We start from the raw sequence: 18,869 nt of genomic DNA, 5'->3' as shown, positions 1-18,869 counted from the left end.
CTTCTGGACTACAACTCCTTTTCCCACTCCCCTGACAAATTAGTTTAAATCCCCCTGAAGAGCCGTAGCAAATTTCCCTCCCAGGATATTGGTGCCCCTCTGGTTCAGGTGCACCCCGTCCTGTTTGTACAGGTCCCACCTTCCCCAGAACGTGTTCCAATTATCCACATATCTGAAACCCTCCCTCCTGCACCATCCCTGCAACCACATGTTTAAGTGCACTCTCTCCCTGTTCCTCAACTCGCTATCACGTGGCACCGGTAGCGTACCAGAGATGACCACATGTTTTGTCTTTGCTCTCAGCTTCCAGCCGAGCTCCCGAAATTCCTGAAAGGGCTGAATGGCCTCGTTTAGTGAGATTCTATGGTCAACTTATCAGAAAAATTAATCTAATTGCTTGTTGCTATTTATTTTCATTTTTTTAAATTAATGATTAATTCGCTTCTGTTGCCAAAGTGGATGCATTATTTTCCAACAATTAATATTCATCACAATTATTAAACCCTTGCTAGAGATGTCAAGTGACATTAAGTGATTGTAGAAGGCTGGCATTTAACCTCTTAAGAAAGTTAACTTCTAAACCTTCAAACTCTGAAAACCATCATTGTAATTTGTCAGATTCCTGCTCAGTGCTTTTTCAGTGTTATTAATTATATTATGGTTGATCCAAGAGGAAATTCTTATAAATCTTAACAAAAGCAGTCAAAGAAATTGTGAATTTTTTTCAAATAACTATTTCAAAGAACATCTATATCATTAACTGATGCTAATGTTGGAGCAAAGTAATAACATTACATTTACAAAATTCAAATCAAAATTTCATAAATAAGAGCACTTACGAATGTAAGAAAATGAATCCACTTGTGCAGTTTTCACTGTCTTCACTCAGTTGACTTAGTTCCCTAAAGGAGAAATATTTTTCCATTTAGAATTACATTGTTTGAAGAACAATTCAATTGAGCACTGGATGGCGCTGTGTCATGCAGTCTAAAACTGCTTTCCAGCTCTGCAGTATGGCTTTGAATGAACTGAGTTCTTAAGTGGACACAGAAAAGTGCTTATTTTTCAGTAGCAAATTGAACGCTTCAGCCAGAAAGACCACAATGATACCTGTTCAAGAAATAGAAATTATTCTGGTAAAGTATGCATTTTCTTTACTAGGAAGATTGCAGGATAGCTAGGTAGAATATAGCAGTGTTATTCAATACCTTAGCCAAATTGGGAATTCAGATGTAGGTAACTACATTTTCAATTGGCAAATTTAAAAAAAGCAATAGTCACCATTACTGAATATGCAGGGCATAAGAACATAAACATAAGAACATAAGAACGAGGAGCAGGAGTAGGCCATCTGGCCCCTCGAGCCTGCTCTGCCATTCAATAAGATCATGGCTGATCTTTTTGTGGACTCAGCTCCATTTACCCGCCCGCTCACCATAGCCCTTAATTCCTTTACTGTTCAAAAATTTATCCTTGCCTTAAAAACATTCAATGAGGTAGCCTCAACTGCTTCACTGGGCAGGGAATTCCACAGATTCACAACCCTTTGTCTGAAGAAGTTCCTCCTCAACTTGGTCCTAAATCTGCTTCCCCTTATTTTGAGACTATGCCCCCGAGTTCTAGTTTCACCCACCAGTGGAAGCAACTTCCCTGCTTCTATCTTATCTATTCCCTTCATAATCTTATATGTTTCTATAAAATCTCCCCTCATTCTTCTGAATTCCAATGAGTATAGCCCCAATCTACTCAGTCTCTCCTCATAAGCCAGCCCTCTCAACTCCAGAATCAACTAGTGAATCTCCTCTGCACCCCTCCAGTGCCAGTATATCCTTTCTCAAGTAAGGAGACCAAAACTGTACACAGTACTCCAGGTGTGGCCTCACCAGCACCTTTTACAGCTTCAGCATAATCTCGCTGTTTTTAAACTCCATCCCTCTAGCAATGAAGGACAAAATTCCATTTGCCTTCTTAATCAACTGCTGCACCTGCAAACCAACTCCTTGAGATTCTTGCAGAAGGACACCCAGGTCCCTCTGCACAGCAGCATGCTGCAATTTTTTACTTTTAAATAATAGTCCATTTTGCTGTTATTCCTACCAAAATGGATCTCACATTTACCAACATTGTACTCCATCTGCCAGACCCGTGCCCACTCACTTAGATTATCTATATCCCTTCGCAGATTTTCAGCGTCCTCTGCACACTTTGCTCTTCCACCCATCTTAGTGTCATCTGCGAATTTTGACACATTACACTTGGTCCCCAACTCCAAATAAGATATGCCTATACCTGCTTGGTAGTACAGAATTTGAATATTGCTGAAAAGTGAGACATGTTGCCGAAGTTCTTCATTTTGCACTCATCAGGACAAATGGAAGAAAGGCCAACTTCAAACAATCACAACAATTCATACCACAATGGAAAAGGGTTGTTCGGCAAGTCAACTATAATTGGCCGAGGCAGTTCTATGCAGGAAACAACAGGGAGGTATAGTCTTCCTCGAGTTCCCAGATAATTAAAAAAAGGCACAAGGCTTCAACATATTCCTTCCATTTAAAGCAGTTCCCACACACGAATGGATACCACTCCAAACAAGAGTAAAGGAACCATGTTCTGCGCTCTAATTATCTTAAATTGGTTGTTAGTGTAACTATTGGCACACTTAGGATTGTACAATAAGCAATTTAACAACATTTATTAACAAGTATATTTAGTAACAAATCAATATTCTGGATGGTGATCAGGAGGACGGGCCTGGATCACCTTAATGTGTAGGTCAATATTCTCGGCAATCGCGCTGATGAAGTGAAAGCACTGCTTGTAATTGCTGGGCACGACTTAGAGGCTGCACGAAGAAATGCTTCATCAGAATTTCAAACTTTGGTGAAATGCATTTGAGGTATAATGCATTTTTACTTAACAAACGGCTTTCACTAAAGCCCGTCCTCCTGAACACCATCAGAATATTGATTTGCATTTGAGGTAGGGGCAAGGCTGTTTTTTTAACTAAAACTAGTTAAAGTGGTATAATTGCACAATGATTTTTATTAAACAATACTAGAGTAGTGGGAACTTTACTCTGCACCATATTTAAGAGCATTGAAAAGCACTTCACTATCCAGCAATGTTTTTCCTTTTTTTTTAAAAGGATCAGCTTGAAACTTAAAGACCAATTTGAAAATAAACACATACTTTGAAATTATTATTTCAGGAAGAATCTCTTCAAATTTCTTCTGTGGTTCACCATTCACAGGCTTCTCTCCTTCGATAGGGATTATCTGCAAGTTAATTACAGTTGAATTATTTGGGATACAAGTGCAAGAAAACACAACTTGCAGCTCTTCACTGTGGTGTTGCTTATAGATAATAAGTGAATTTGCTCTTCTAGAATATGTTGCTCCCTTAGCATGTGATAGATGGCAGCATAAGGGAAGCATGTAGACGTGCACACTTTTATTCTTAATAAATCTTAAATACAAGATTTGATCATTTAATTAAAAATGCAGAATTCAAAACTCAAGCTCAAAACTCATTTTTACTTGTAACAAAATATCTTCTGCTTAATGTAACTTGTCTCTTGTCCAGATTGCTGCAGTTCTCGCTTTTGACATAAAATTAAGTGCTCCCTTTTGACTATTAACCAAGAGTTGGTACTTAAACCTTGCCTATTACTAATCCTTCTGCATCCCAAAAGATGTGTGCTCGGATTACAGCCAAAAGACAAGAGGAAAACGGCTGATTCTTTGTGCCAACTGGGTTACCTCAATGAGTGCGAATTAAAGTAGTAAAATATAAAATTTGGTGGTGGGGGAGGGAAGTATCATTCTTATTAAAGCCATCAAATATAATGAGGATACATTGAAACAGATAGATAACAGATAGGAGAACGTGGTAAGAATCGCAGCTGATCTGAAAAGTAGAAATGACAATATAGCTCAAAAGATTAAGTTGGTAAAGGTGTTCCAGTCAAACAAATGCTTTGTTACAAATACATTGAATAAAGCATAATGGAATATTATTTTGCAATTAGAAATATACAGCTAAAATAGGGGCATTATGTGTTTGCAAATTATCTTCAAATGCAGTTATAATTGTATAAGCAAGAGAAACAGCCACTTTGCACAAGGCATTATCTCTCAATTGTCAATCCAACAAATAAGCAGTTAATCCATGTCCTAGATTTTGCTGTCAAGGGAAAATTAACAGTGCTTGCCACTGAACTCGAAGAAAACTGCCACCAAAGATCTAGCAATTTCTGTAGCATGGACTTCCCCTTTCCTAAGATTAATTTGAAGCTTGGGCCAAGTCAAGAGGATCTCCAAGCATTGAGCTTCATCAAGCAGTGTAAGCAGCCAATCACATTGAAAAATCCCCCAGATAGCAAACTTTAAAAAAAGTGGAATTACCAAAAACAAGGCATTTGATATTCCACAGATAAAATTTGATTTTCAGTTCCAATTTGTGCAGTAGCAATTATGCACTTCACACACGTCATTCAACAAGGATTTTTGCAGTGAAACTATTGGCAGAAAAGAGCAAGTTGTTGTCAGTTCAATGATTTCTAATTGATTACAGTCAGTGGGAACTTCAACACAGAATTATTGAACCATTTACAGCAATTAGTGGTTTTCAGAGTTTAACAATGCATGTGCTTATCACCAAAGTCACTGCCAGACTTTAGAGGAGTAATGATGGCAAAATTAATAATTTTGCTGTCATTACTACTGTTACTTCCAGGCCTAAATTTTTCAATGACACTGGAGAGCTGGGGCTTTGCAAGAATTCCCTTCTTCAAATAACATCATGATATCGCAAACAGAACCCAAAGGCAGACCAGTTTAATGTCTTATCCAATAGACGGCAGCTCCGACAATGCAGCAGCCTTTCAGTATGCCATCGAAGCAGCAATGCAGGTGATGTGCTCGAATCCAGCTTGAATATGGCTTGAAGCCACAATCTTCTAATTCAAATTATGTGGATGTTTTCAAATGAGATAGATGACTATAACATAGACCTAAAAACATGCAGGGTGTACAAATTTGTAAAAATAGAGGAATGCAATTAGCTATAAAATGCATCAAGAATATGGATTGAATAGTTGTAGGAGACATAACTGAAGCACCAGGGTAAAAATACTAATCCATGATTGACAATGAGCACAAGTTCAAGCTAACAACTACAGTTAGGTTAGCCTAGAGACGCTACAGGGTAGTGTAATACAGGAATCATGGGAGGCCGTCAGTGCCCAAAGCTGACTAAACTACGAAAAAACTTCACAGATTGAGAGGGAGACAATGGGCGGAATTTTCCCCAAAAATTCAAAGTGCATGAAAAATTGAGTAATTTACGTTGTTTTTTTCAGTGGGAGTTCAGAGAAGAATCTCCCACACTGTGCATAGCAGAGGTCACCAGTATGAATATCATTAAATTCCAGGGGGCAGGGCCTATTCCCGCTGGAGAGGTTGAAATCAGTGCGCTGAGCAGGCTACTGCACATGTGCCGATCTGTAAATGCTGAGATTAGCACATGCGCAGTGGCCCTGTACTGATGGCCTCTCGATTGCTGGCCAGCTCAGTTGCTAGCCCCCCAACCATTCCTGGGCCCAGCTCCAATCCCCCTCCCTCCCAGCCAGCCGTGATCTCCAGCCCTCTCCAACCGATTCTCCCCACCCCGACAGTAACATCCCCCTCTCAGTCCCAACCCCACCCCCCTGCAGTGCCAAATACCCCCGCAGGCTAACCCCCCTGCCCCCAGCTCGCCCCGATCGCTGACCTCCCTGCTTCCCCCACCGACCCTATGCAGAGGCGCCGCGGGACCCCCACACCCAGACTGATCGTCCATTAGGATCCGCCCACTTGGTTCTGCCCGATGCCCAATGGACAGTGCCAAGGTGCCCTATGTGCATTGGCACTTTGTCCCTTCGGCAGTGCCAGGACACAGGCTAGCACTGTCAGGGTGTCAATGCCCAGGGGGTATCCCCCACCCCCGGGGGGGGGGGGGGGGGTCCACAAATGGCCGCCCTTTACTCCAGCAGGGTCAGCTAGCAGGCTGGAGACTTTATCCCGGGCCCACTAATCATATTTAAATGACCATGTAAATGGTCCTTTGTATCTCCCCACCAATGTCTGGCGAGGGGGGCAGACGGCACCAGAAATCCGGCGCTGGGAGACGCAAACGGGGCACAAACCCTGCGAATCAGCCAACGTGAGAATCTCCCGGACCGAAATGGGAGAATCGTGGCTAATCAGTGTCTTCTATTTATTAATGAATAGCATGTGACTGTGAAGAGATTATTTTAAAATTCATCCCTGCAAAAAGATGCATCATCTGCCCTGAAAGTACTTCAGAAATCCAGGCAAATGGTGCAAGGTGCCAAATCTTCAACACAGGCTCTAATTAGTAAAGTTCCTCCTCAGGAGCACAGTCAGAAAAGTCCCTTAAATGTGTGTGCAATGTAGTATTCAGTGGTCTATCAAAACTTTAGGATTAGGATCCTAGAAGTGGGAGAACATTCAAGCTTTGGACCTTGCATCATATTAAAGACTAGGGTCAAAGGAAATACATGGCAAAAGATAAAGCAGTGAAAATGCTTGGCAGCATTATACAATATGCTTTCTGTGGCAATCTGGAATACAACAGTCAAAGGAGTAGTGATTTCTGAAGGAGATTCCTAAATTAGTTAAGAATATGCAGAGGATATACACTTTCTCATATCTTCTGAAAGTAAATGAACGTCAAGCTTTTAAAAAAGATTGAGGCTCCTCAAATTATCAGATTAGCTGACAGGGGTGAAACTAGTTTGGGAAAAGGAAACAAGCAAAGAGTGTCTATTTGCAAACAAAAGCAAATGGCGACTGGTGAAGTCCCAAAGGATCATTTCTGGCCCTCCTGTGGTTTACACTGTTCATTAATAACTTGGAGAATATCTTCTATTAAATTAACAAGTCACAAATCCATATCTTAACACATATTAAAAAAAGTGCAAGGCCACCACATTCAGTTGCATAGCTTGTATTTTCAATGCTCCCACTTTTGATTCAGGCAGTGCTGGATGCTTTTTTTGGGTAGGTTGTTGCCATATATGCTGGGGCATGCAGATTAAGCAAGTGGGAATGTCAGTCAGCATGTAAAGCTAATTTGATATTAACAGTGCCATTTGTGACCTTGACATATTGGTGTCCAGCCACTTTCTGGTCATTAAATTTGATAAATATCTGGAAAAAGGAAACGTAAAAGGATTTTAGGAAACGGCATGAGAATAGGACTAAATGAACAACTCTTTAAGGAGAACCAGTACAAGTGTAATAGGCCAAATGATTTTTCTAGTGAAGTAAAATGCAAACTCAAATTCTCTACAATATTATCTCTTGGCAAAGTACCTTGAAAACCACATATTTTCCATCATCATTTGTTGTCTGAAATACTTCCCCAAAGACTCCCTCTCCAATTTTCTCACACTTCTTGAGTTTGGCTAATGATATACATTCTTTAAAGGAAATAGGACCATTCTGATGACATTCATTGTACACTTTTTCTTCATATGTAAGGAACATTGGCTGCAGGATTGATGACCATTTCTTCTAAAAGGTAATTAATCAGAAATAATTAGTATATAAACTGTTCACATATTTGGTGTTTCAAGTTGATAATTAATTAAATGTCCTAATATTCTTAAACTATAAACACACTCAATTTAGAATGTTACAAATATTAATATGACTGAAAAAATATTAAATCATTTAGTGGGAAACATCAAATGTGTTCTGGACCATATTAAGCTGCAGTAATTTTGAAAACAGTAAGAAGTTTAACAACACCAGGTTAAAGTCCAACAGGTTTATTTGGTAGCAAAAGCCACGTGTGGCAAATAAACCTGTTGGACTTTAACCCGGTGTTGTTAAACTTCTTACTGTGTTTACCCCAGTCCAACGCCGGCATCTCCACATCATGACTGTAATTTTGAAACACAAAGTAATATTTTAGGTTAACTGATGTAACTTTCTCAGCTCATGCACGAGTCTCAAATAATTACTGCATGGAATTTCAGAAATATACACTCAATGATAATTTTATGCAGCATTATTTTGTAAAATAATGATCTCAATTTCAGGCATTGAACTATTCCTTGTCATACGAGTAAAATTATCTATGGATAACATTATTTTGGTCAACATAATCAATTTATTCAATCTGTTAGTCTCTTTTCCCTATTCCATAAAACCTTCTGGCATGTCCGAATCATGTTCTAACAATTATTCAACAAGGGCACATCTGAAAAATACATCACTTATAATGATCAATAATGATAAACAGATCAGATACAAAAGAGAGCGTTTTATTTAATTAACTTAAGTGCTTTTTCTTCACTGTTAAAAAGGATGCACTCATCTTGGATAAGTTATACCACTTTACTATCCCAGAACATTTTATGCCTGTAATAAACATTAAAGACTGTTCTTCTTGAGATGTTGGAATATAAAATTAAAAATAGCTATGTAATATTATAACTGCACAAGTGATTTATAGCTCACTGAGTGGACAAAAATAATCAGTTTCATTGCAATGCTAGCAAGATGAAAAATATGATTAAATCAATTTTTTTTGCCAGGTTTTAACTTTTTGCAAAATGATTTAACTGGATATAATTTCATGCCAATATATCTACCGCAAAGGAACCTCTCAATCGTCTTCTTCTACTGCTAGTTGGAGTTGGAGATAAATTTGCCATTGAAACCAACTTATGCAAGCTTTCATCATTACAACTTTTTCTTAAAAGGTATGTTGATTCTGGAGAGTTTTCATCTGGCATGGTGCAACCAGGTTTCAAAGGTGTAATGATGACTGGAAGAGAGAGACACACAAATATGTACATTAACATTACATATACTGGTGCTTCATGGTGAAGTTTACTTTATATTACAATTCCAGTCTTAAAACGTGATTGGGCATTTGATCTCAATTCTGTATAAAGAAATAGTTAACACTATAGTTTCAGTGCAGGAGTTGAAAAAACTACGGACAAACTACAACAGCATTGTTATACTGAACAATCAGCTACCACAGGGGATTGAATAGTTATGAAGTTAAATAATAGTGGAGTTTAGGCAGCACGGTGGCACAGTGGTTAACACTGCTGCCTCACAAAGCCAGGGACCCAGGTTCGATGCTGGCCTTGGGCCGCTGTCTGCATGGGCTTCATCTGAGTGCTCTGGTTTCCTCCCACAGTCCAAAGTTGTGCAGGTTAGATGGATTGGCCATGCTTCAATTGCCCCTTCGTGTCCAAAGATTAGGTTAGGTGGATTAGCCATGGTAAATGTGCAGCATTATGAGGATAGGGCAGAGGCGAGCTTTGGAAAGTTGGTACAGATTTGATGGGCCCAATGGCCTCTTTCTGCCTCATAAGGGTGCGATGGTTCTAAATATAACCTTTTATCAGATATTTTGGAAATGCTTCCGAATTAAATTTATTGCATTAAGTTAACTGATATTTCAACATTGGAGAAAAATACAAGAAAAAGGAAAAAGCCTCAGTTCAACATTTCATATTACAATGCTATTGTGAGGCACAATTGTCTCATATCTATCATGTTATCTATCTTGACTTCCAAAAGGCCTTTGACAAGGTGCCTCACGGGAGACTGCTGAGTAAAATAAGGGCCCATGGTATTCGAGGCAAGGTACTAACATGGATTGACGATTGGCTGTCAGACAAAAGGCAGAGAGATGGGATAAAAGGTTCTTTCTCAGAATGGCAACCGGTGACAAGTGGTGTCCCGCAGGGTTCAGTGTTGGGGCCACAGCTGTTCTCTTTATATATTAACGATCTAGATGACGGGACTGGGGGCATTCTGGCCAAGTTTGCCGATGATACAAAGATAGGTGGAGGGGCAGGTAGTATTGAGGAGGTGGGGAGGCTGCAGAAAGATTTAGACAGTTTAGGAGAGTGGTCCAAGAAGTGGCTGATGAAATTCAACGTGGGCAAGTGCGAGGTCTTGCACTTTGGAAAAAAGAATAGAGGCATGGACTATTTTCTAAATGGTGACAAAATTCATAATGCTAAAGTGCAAAGGGACTTGGGAGTCCTAGTCCAGGATTCTCTAAAGGTAAACTTGCAGGTTGAGTCCGTAATTAAGAAAGCAAATGTAATGTTGTCATTTATCTCAAGAGGCTTGGAATACAAAAGCAGGGATGTACTTCTGAGGCTTTATAAAGCACTGGTTAGGCCCCATTTGGAGTACTGTGAGCAATTTTGGGCCCCACACCTCAGGAAGGACATACTGGCACTGGAGCGGGTCCAGCGGAGATTCACACGGATGATCCCAGGAATGGTAGGCCTGACATACGATGAACGTCTGAGGATCGTGGGATTATATTCATTGGAATTTAGGAGGTTGAGGGGAGATCTAATAGAAACTTACAAGATAATGAACGGCTTAGATAGGATGGACGTAGGGAAGTTGTTTCCATTAGCAGGGGAGACTAGGACGTGGGGGCACAGCCTTAGAATAAAAGGGAGTCACTTTAGAACAGAGATGAGGAGAAATTTCTTCAGCCAGAGGGTGGTAGGTCTGTGGAATTCATTGCCACAGAGGGCTGTGGAGGCCGAGACGTTGAGCGCCTTCAAGACAGAAATTGATAAATTCTTGATTTCTCGAGGAATTAAGGGCTATGGGGAGAGAGCGGGTAAATGGAGTTGAAATCAACCATGATTGAATGGTGGAGTGGACTCGATGGGCCGAATGGCCTTACTTCCGCTCCTATGTCTTATGGTCTTATATCCAGATATGCTAAAGGCTTTATTAAAATAGAACTCATATCACTTGTGCTCCACCTCCAAATGATAGTCCAGAGTTGCACCAAATCAAAGGAGAAACATATTAATACCCATAATAGCAATAATACATGGGGTTGTTTAGAAGAGGAAGTCAGAGGCCATAAATATCCTATTTGGCAATATTACAAATATAATATTTAGCTAGGTTTGTTTTTAATGCAGTTAGTGCAAAATTTGAATAATTTATAGTATTACCAAACCCAGTTACCTTTCTTTCTTTTATGAATTGAGTGAGCTGCTTTGAACCTTGACCAATTACGTGAGCCCATGGGGGTCAAAACTGTTGAAGAATTCATAAATGTTGATTGCAGGGATTTTATCTAGGTAAAATGACAAAATAAAATCAGTTACATTGCAGACTTGGTGTAAAAATAAAACATATTTAACCATGTTTGTATTAATTCACGCACTGCAATTCAATAGATCATGCGATCATGCATATTTTAACTGTATTTCCCTATTACATTTGTATGTATACGAAACATTTAATGATGTCCCCATCATCCCTCATATCCACTGTTTTCAAACAATTGTTTACAAGAAACAAAATTCTTTCGTATCCTTCCACCCTCCCCTATATCGTGACATCATGAATGAAGGTTGTTGACAGCACTGAGTATTCACGATGCCACTAGAAAAACACATTCTCAATCAGTGTTAAAATTTTCCCTTTAAATTTGTAAACAAGTGCTGATCCGATTTCTGAAATTTGGAGGTGTCATAGCACCCAGATATTTCAAATTTTATTTAATCCAGGAATTACATTAAGGCTGTGTGAACTTTCGCTCTTTCAGTTGGTCGTATTAAATGTATCAATTTTACAATCCACTCAATCTGCATGCTGGAGAAAAATTCTAGCCGCGGCAGTCAAACAAAGCAATTAAACAGAATCATGACGTCTCCAGGGCCTTTTAGAGAGTAGATGGAACATCTTCCCAACGCCAGTATGTGTCACATCAACTTCACACCACAATAACCTCCATCTATTTGTAATTGGTCCAATTGATAAAACTGTATTAATTTCTGTAAGTACACAAGGGACACACACTAGATTCTTTAAAATTCAATTCATAAATCTGGAATTAAAAGCTAATCTCAGTGACCAGAAAACTATTATTGATTGTTGCAAAAACCCATCTGCGTCACAAATGCCCTTTGGGAAAGAAATCTCCCATCCTTACCTGGTCTGGCCTACATATGGTTGACTCTTAAATGCCCTCTGAAGTAGCCTAGTAAGCCACCCAGTTGTATCAAACTGCTACAACGTCTAGAAGGAATGAAAACGAATGGCCCACTCATATCAACCTAGGCACTGGAAACAACAATGACGAACACAACCCAGTTGAGCAGCAAAGTCCTCCTTACTAACATTTGGGAGGCATGTGCCAAAATGGGGAGAGCTGTCCCATAGACTAGTTAAGCAACAGCCTAGCATAATCACTCTCATCAAATCATACCTTACAAACAATGCCCAGACGCCATCACTATCCCTGTGTATGCCCTGTCCCACTGGCAAGAGAGGCCCAGCAGAGATGGCAGCACAGTGATTTACGGTCAGGAGGGAGTTGCCCTGGGATGTCTTAACATTAACTCCAAACCCCAAGACATCATGGGCAAGGAAGCTATCTGTTGATTACAATCCTTCCCATCCGGTTGGGAAACACGTGGATTTGCTTCTTTAGCACACAGTCTTCTGCACACTTACTAATGAAGTCAGTTACTGCAGTGGCGTACTCGTTCAGGCTGGTCGCAGAGTTTTTAAATACTGACCAGTCCACTGACTCTAAGTAGTCCCGTAGGAGATCATCCGATTCCTCAGACCAACATTGCATGACTTTCTTTGATGGATTCTCCCGCTTCAGTTTTTGCTTGTAAGCCAGGAGCAGGAGCATAGCCTTGTGGTCTGGTTTGCCAAACTGTGGGAGGGCGATAGAGCAGTAGGCACGTTTGATATTTGCTTAGCCGCTGTCTAGGATGTTTGGGCCTCTGATGGAACAGGAGACATGTTGGTAGTAACTTGGTAGTACGCTCTTGAGCTTTGCCTGATTGGAGTCCCCAGCCACAATGAACATGGTCTCGGAATGTTTCTTCTCAGGGCTATTTGTAGTGGTGTATATTTCGTCCAGTACGATCTTCACGTCCACATGCAGTGGGATGTAAACTGCTGTCAGGATAACGGATTGATTGACCTCCAACCCACGGAAAGTTTTCACTCTGATTCCCATTGACTCCAATTTTGCTAGGGCTCCTCGAGGCCACACTTGGTCAAATATCCCTTAATGCCAAGGGAAACCATTCTCACCTCACCTCTTTAGTTCAGCACTTTTGTCTATGTTTGAACCAAAACTGTAATGAGATTAGGAGCTGAGTGGCCTTGCTTGAACTGACAACTGGCAAGTAATAATTGCAACACGAGTGACAGGCGATAAACAACTCCAAAAAGAGAGAATATAACCATCTGCCCTTGACATTCAATGGCATTACCATTACTGAATCCCCCACAAGCAAGTTACCATTGACAGGAAACTGAACTGGACTAGCCATGTAAGTACTGTAGGTACAAAAGCAGGTCAGAGGTTGGGAATTCTGTGGTGAGTAACACATCACCTGACCCCAAAGGCCTATACACTATCTGCAGGACATAAGTCAGGAACGTGATGGAACACGCTCCACTTGACTGGATGAATGCAGCGCCAACAACACTCAAGAACCTCAACACCATCCTGGACAAAGCAGCCCACTTGATTGGGACCCCATCCACAACATTCAACATCCACACCCTTCACCATTGGTACTCAGGTGGCAGCAGTATGTAACATCTACAGGATTTATCGTACGAACTCACCAACGTTCCTTGACAGCACCTTCCAAATGACCTCTACCACCTAGAAGGTTAAATGCAGTAGATGCATGAGAACACCACCACCTGCAAGTTCCCCTCTAAACCACACGTCACCCTGACTTGGAACAATATCAGTGTTCCTTCACTAGCTGGGTAAAGAAAGAATCATAGAATAATAGAATCCTAAAGTGCAGAAGGAGGCCATTTGGCCATCGGGTCTGCACCGTCTCTCTGATAGAGCGTCTTAACCAAGCCCTATCCCTGTAACCCCACATATTTACCCACTAATCCCCCAAACCCTAACCTACATTCCCCCGACCCAAAATCCTGGAACCCACTTCCCAACAGCACGGTGGGTATTCCTAAAACACATGGACTGCAGTGGTTCAATGCAGCAGCACACCACCATCTTCTCAAGAGCAATTGGGGATGGGCAATAGAAATGTTGGCCTAGCCAGCAACATGCACATCCCCTAAAACTAGAAAGTCTCTTGGCAAGACAAGGTCATCACCTGAGGTTATGGAAGAAGCTATTTCCATCAGCATGCACTCATCGCTGTGCAAATGACATCTGCATTGGCTCAGCTGCATATCCAAAGATTATGAACACAGTGGGTGACAGCCTAGTGGACATCCATACCTCTGCTACAAGAACACCTGCAAACCAGATAAAATAGTGGATATCGGCACAGATGCTGGGAGACTGTCGCTGCTAGCCATGGCCTCTTGAGACTAAACTGTACAGAGGGGCAATAGAACAGACAAGGAGAAATGAAAAAGTCAGCTGGCCAAGAAGAGCATCCAGAGAAAACAGAGGCCAGTGAATTCTGCACCAACTCTGCCTACCGTCTTCATCTGCACCAAATATGGCAGAGACTGCAATACCAGAGTTGGGCTCCAAAACAACACACAGAGTTGACCACCAAGGCGCAAAACATAACCTCAGAAGATGGAAGGCTGCCAAAGGAGATTAATCTCATTAGCATGTTGCAAAACAGGACAGAGTCATGACTTTTGAAGTACAGTGATTGTTGCAACATAGGGAAATTCAGCATTCAATTGCCAGCTCCACTACTTTGCTTTGAATAGTGCCATGAGGATTTTTCCCCCACAGCCACATGCAGGTGTCTTGGTTTAACATTACAACACTTCAAAAGTACCTCATTGATTGCAAAGCGCTCTGAGATGTCCAGTGATCATGAAATGCAAATCCCTTCTCTTTAGGGCTCATGTGTATACAGAAAAATAAGCACTTTCTTAGCACCGTACTAAATATTTCCTATTGAAGGCATTTTCTTTAGAATATCCCTTATTTTCTTTTACTCAAACTTCGACAGATTATAATCTCATTTTGTATTCAATCGGGAAGTATTTTGATTTCATTCAATTACCCCCCTCCCAATCAGAAAAACAAGGGTTTGATTCTTAGTCTGTGCTAAATTAGCTAACCTTAAACAGGAGAGTGTCTCCGATTGCCCCTGTTTAAATGGTTATTCACAATTGGTCACTGTTGGCCTATAAACTTTACTGTTTTAATGTCAACGACACTCAATTAAATTAACACCGTACAAGTTCACATCGTCTACTACATAGCAGCTTTCATGATCCGAGCACATTCCAGATTAAGAAACCATTTGAAGATGTGTGTTATTGTATCATGGTTTTACTATTGCGAAAAGTATCTTAACCTTTATTGCAAGGGGGAGTTGTAGTACCATATCTGGAGAACTGCGTACAGTTTTGGGTTCCTTACCCAAGACATACTGGTCTTTCAAAGGGTGCAAAAAAAAAGGCTCACCAGATTGATTTATTGAATGAAAGAATTGTCTCATGAGGACAGGATAGTCCTATATCCCCTAGAATTTAGGAGAGTGGGAGGTTCTTCCATTGAAGATTCTACAATTCTTAGAAGCTACTCTATCAAGCCCTACGAGAGACTGTTTCCCCTAATTGGGGAGCTGAACAAGGTTCATGGTTTCAGGATAAGGAATTGGCCATTTAGAATTAAGATGAGACATTTATTTCCTCACTTAGCAAATTATGAATCTTTGGAATTCTACCCCAGACAGTTGTAGATCCTAAGTTGCTTGGTATATTCAAGACTGAGATCAACATATTTAAGTCACCAGGGGAATCAAATAACATGAGGTCAAAGCAGGAAATTGGAGTTTACATATATCAGCCACAATTTCATTGAATTGTGAAGGAGGCTCAAGGGGCTCTGGGGTTAACGCTCCTATTTCTGGTGTTATTCAGGCAAGCAGCCCCATTGAAATATTTTAAAGACAACCTGACTCCAGAGCATGGCAAGCAGATTCCCCTCAATCTGCCACCATGTGGGAGTAAGTAAATGGGAGCAGTGGAGCAGTGGAATTATGTTTTCCATTTTCCTTTTTGATTTCAACTCTACAACCCAATCCTGTCAGTTAAAATTTACACCCCCAGCTATCCACAATCTATATCAATGATTTAATTGTGGGAATTAAATGCAAAGTCCCAAGTTTGCTGATGATACAAAATTAGGTGGAAGTGAGAGTTGTGAGAAGGATGCAAAAATGCTTCAAGGGGATTTGGGCAGGCTAACCGAGTCAGCAGAAATCTGGGAGATGGATTACAATCCATCTCCCAGATGCAGTCCAAAGATGTGCGGGTTAGGTGGATTGGCCATGCCAGGGGGACTAGCTAGGGTAACTGCATGGGGTTATGGGGATAAGGCCTGGGTGGGATTGTGGTCGGTGCAGACTTGATGGGCCGAATAGCCTCTTTTGCACTGTAGGATTCTATGATTCTATAATCGAGAGAAATGCGAGGTTATCCACTTTTGGTAAGAGAAACAGAAATAAGAGTATTTCTTAAATGGAGAGAGAATGGGAAGTGTTGAACTTCAAATGGACTTGGCTGTCCTTGTTAATGAAAGTCAACATGCAGGTACAGCAAGCAATTAAGGCAGCAAATAGAATGTTGGTCTTTATTACAAGAGGATTTGAGTACAGGAGTAAAGATGTCTTACCGCAATTATATAGAGCCTAGGTGAGACCACACCTGGAGCTTTGGTCTCCTAAATGAGGGAAATATATATTTCCCATAGAGGGAATGCAACAAGGGTTCAATAAATTAATTCCTTGGATGGAGGGATTGTCCTATTTGGAAACATTAAATAGATTGGGCCTTTATTGTCTGGAGTTCAGAAAAATGAGAGGTGATCTCATTCATACATGCAAAATTCTTACAGGACTTGACAGGGTACTGTAGGGAGGAAGTTTCCCTTGGCTGGGGGCTCTAGATACAGGGGACAGTCTCAGAATAAGGGACAGACCATTTAGGACTGAGATGAGGAGAGATTTCTTCACTCAGAGTGGTGAATCTTTGGAATTCTCTTCCCCAAAGGACTGTGGAGAATCAGTTGTGAAGTATGTACAAGTCTGAGATCAAAGGATTTCTACAGATTAAAAACATCAAGAGATATGGGGGTAGTGCAGGAAAATTGTGTTGAAATAGAAGATCAGCCATGATTGCATAGAATACAGGCTTAAAGGTCTGAATGTTCTTATTAATTATTTAGGAATATAAAAATTATGAATAAATGTGCAATCCCTTACCTCAGGTCCTTGCAATTCTGGATGCTCACATGAATGCATTGTGGACTTTCCTGTACTTTCCACAGCAATTGAAACAGGGTCCATGTTTTGCTGAAATGCTACCCCAGAAGAATTGCCATTTTTCACCGAGATGGTTTTTCTGTTTTGTTGGTTTATTTTTGATTCGAAGTTGAATTCAGCTGTAGACCCTTTCCCAGAGTTTCCACCTTGGGAACTAAAGTACATTGTAGAAAGAGATGACTGCAAATTCAGGTTATGTATGTGCCTGAACTCTTTTTTTGGCAGATGAAAATTGCATTTATGTTCATCAAAGGCACCATCAGCCTCACTTCTATTTACTGGATTTCTTATCAAATCTTTTTTCATTGGTAAATACCGCTGTAGTTCAAGAGGATTGAGAACCACATCAGACTGAAGAGCTACCCAATTAAAAGATTCTCTCATACTTTTCTGAGGAGTTAATTTTTCAAGTAAGTGATCAACAAGTTGCTGCTTCTTTCCAGCAGCACTTGAAGAACTCACTTTGGAAGAGTCATCTTCAGCAGATGACATCAATCTCATTTTGAGGAAATACCTAGGTACTGAAAAGTAATCTAAGTGTACTGCAGGCTTCAAGTCCAATTTGGGAACTCTGTTTCTACTTTCACAGTTTTCTTGCTTAGTTACTAAGTCAAGACTTGCTGCATCGTTAAACAATCCAGACTTTGCTAAAGAATTTCTGCCATTTGCTTTAGTATCATCTACTTTATTAATTAAACCAGCCTCAGGAGATCCAGCAGATACAATGACATCAGAAAACAACTCTTGGCTATTATTAAAGGTACTGTCTAAGGTATGGCATAAATCATCCTTCTGAGCTTGAAATAAATGGGAAGTTACTGCATCGACACGTTCGAGATTTTCTGCCAAAGACATGAAGGCCACAGGTTCACAGTCAGCTTCAAAACTGCAAATTCTATCCAACTTTTTTGGAGGCAATCTAACAAACTCTGAATGATTTGAAAGTTCTGTAGAGGCAAGTGGTTTGCATGAAGTGCTGCTGCTCTGGGAGCAACAAATTCCTCCTGTGCTGGAGTAGTCAATACTTTCCTCAATATAAGGCCCAACATTGTTCTTACAGACATAATCCTCCTCATTTTCACTGTTGAATGAAATCATGCATCTTGATGGTTCCTTGATTCTTAACTTCCTGGTACAGGAAGGCGTGCTAGTCTGCAGTGGAGATCTATTCAGTTTATTTACAAAACTGAGATTACGATTAGAGTTTTCAGCCTTGCAAACAGTTCTGTACGTTTTCTTTGGTTTAGCAAAAGAAATAGATGATCCTGAAGATTCTAAAAGTGACCCAAGTAATTCCTGAGGGAGAGGGAAAAGGAAAAGGACACATTTACAAAATTACTAAGTTGTATACATGTACATAACATTCAACTGTCTACAATTTTAACAGAAGCTCAAATTATATTCATTGTCCAATTAAACCTGTTGTATACATTACTGCACGAGAAAATATCCTTATTCAAATTACATTTAATGTATGAATGGTTTCTCTCCAGATATTAAAGCATCAAACTTCACTGATCTCAAACTTTGATTA

The 18,869-nt window shown here is 40.4% G+C and overlaps 1 protein-coding gene across 2 annotated transcripts in view; it reads right to left on the bottom strand.

The window, feature by feature from the left end:
• Nucleotides 1-18,869, bottom strand: part of haspin (histone H3 associated protein kinase) — a 51,859-nt gene that overhangs the window by 21,710 nt on the left and 11,280 nt on the right. The window contains exons 4-10 of one of the 2 annotated variants that reach the window (XM_078217508.1): nt 17,276-18,631; nt 11,043-11,154; nt 8,666-8,841; nt 7,380-7,580; nt 7,164-7,214; nt 3,193-3,278; nt 840-902 (exon numbers count right to left, since the gene is read on the bottom strand). In XM_078217508.1, the coding sequence (XP_078073634.1) occupies nt 840-902; nt 3,193-3,278; nt 7,164-7,214; nt 7,380-7,580; nt 8,666-8,841; nt 11,043-11,154; nt 17,276-18,631 (2,045 nt within the window). The remainder of the gene's footprint in view (nt 1-839; nt 903-3,192; nt 3,279-7,163; nt 7,215-7,379; nt 7,581-8,665; nt 8,842-11,042; nt 11,155-17,275; nt 18,632-18,869) is intronic. The other variant, XM_078217586.1, reaches the window with a different exon arrangement.

The sequence above is a fragment of the Mustelus asterias genome, chromosome 1 (assembly GCF_964213995.1).
Source record: "Mustelus asterias chromosome 1, sMusAst1.hap1.1, whole genome shotgun sequence".
NCBI classification, from domain to species: domain Eukaryota; kingdom Metazoa; phylum Chordata; class Chondrichthyes; order Carcharhiniformes; family Triakidae; genus Mustelus; species Mustelus asterias.
The sequence above is the reverse complement of the archived record's forward strand: the minus strand, read 5'-3'. Positions and strand labels throughout refer to the sequence as shown.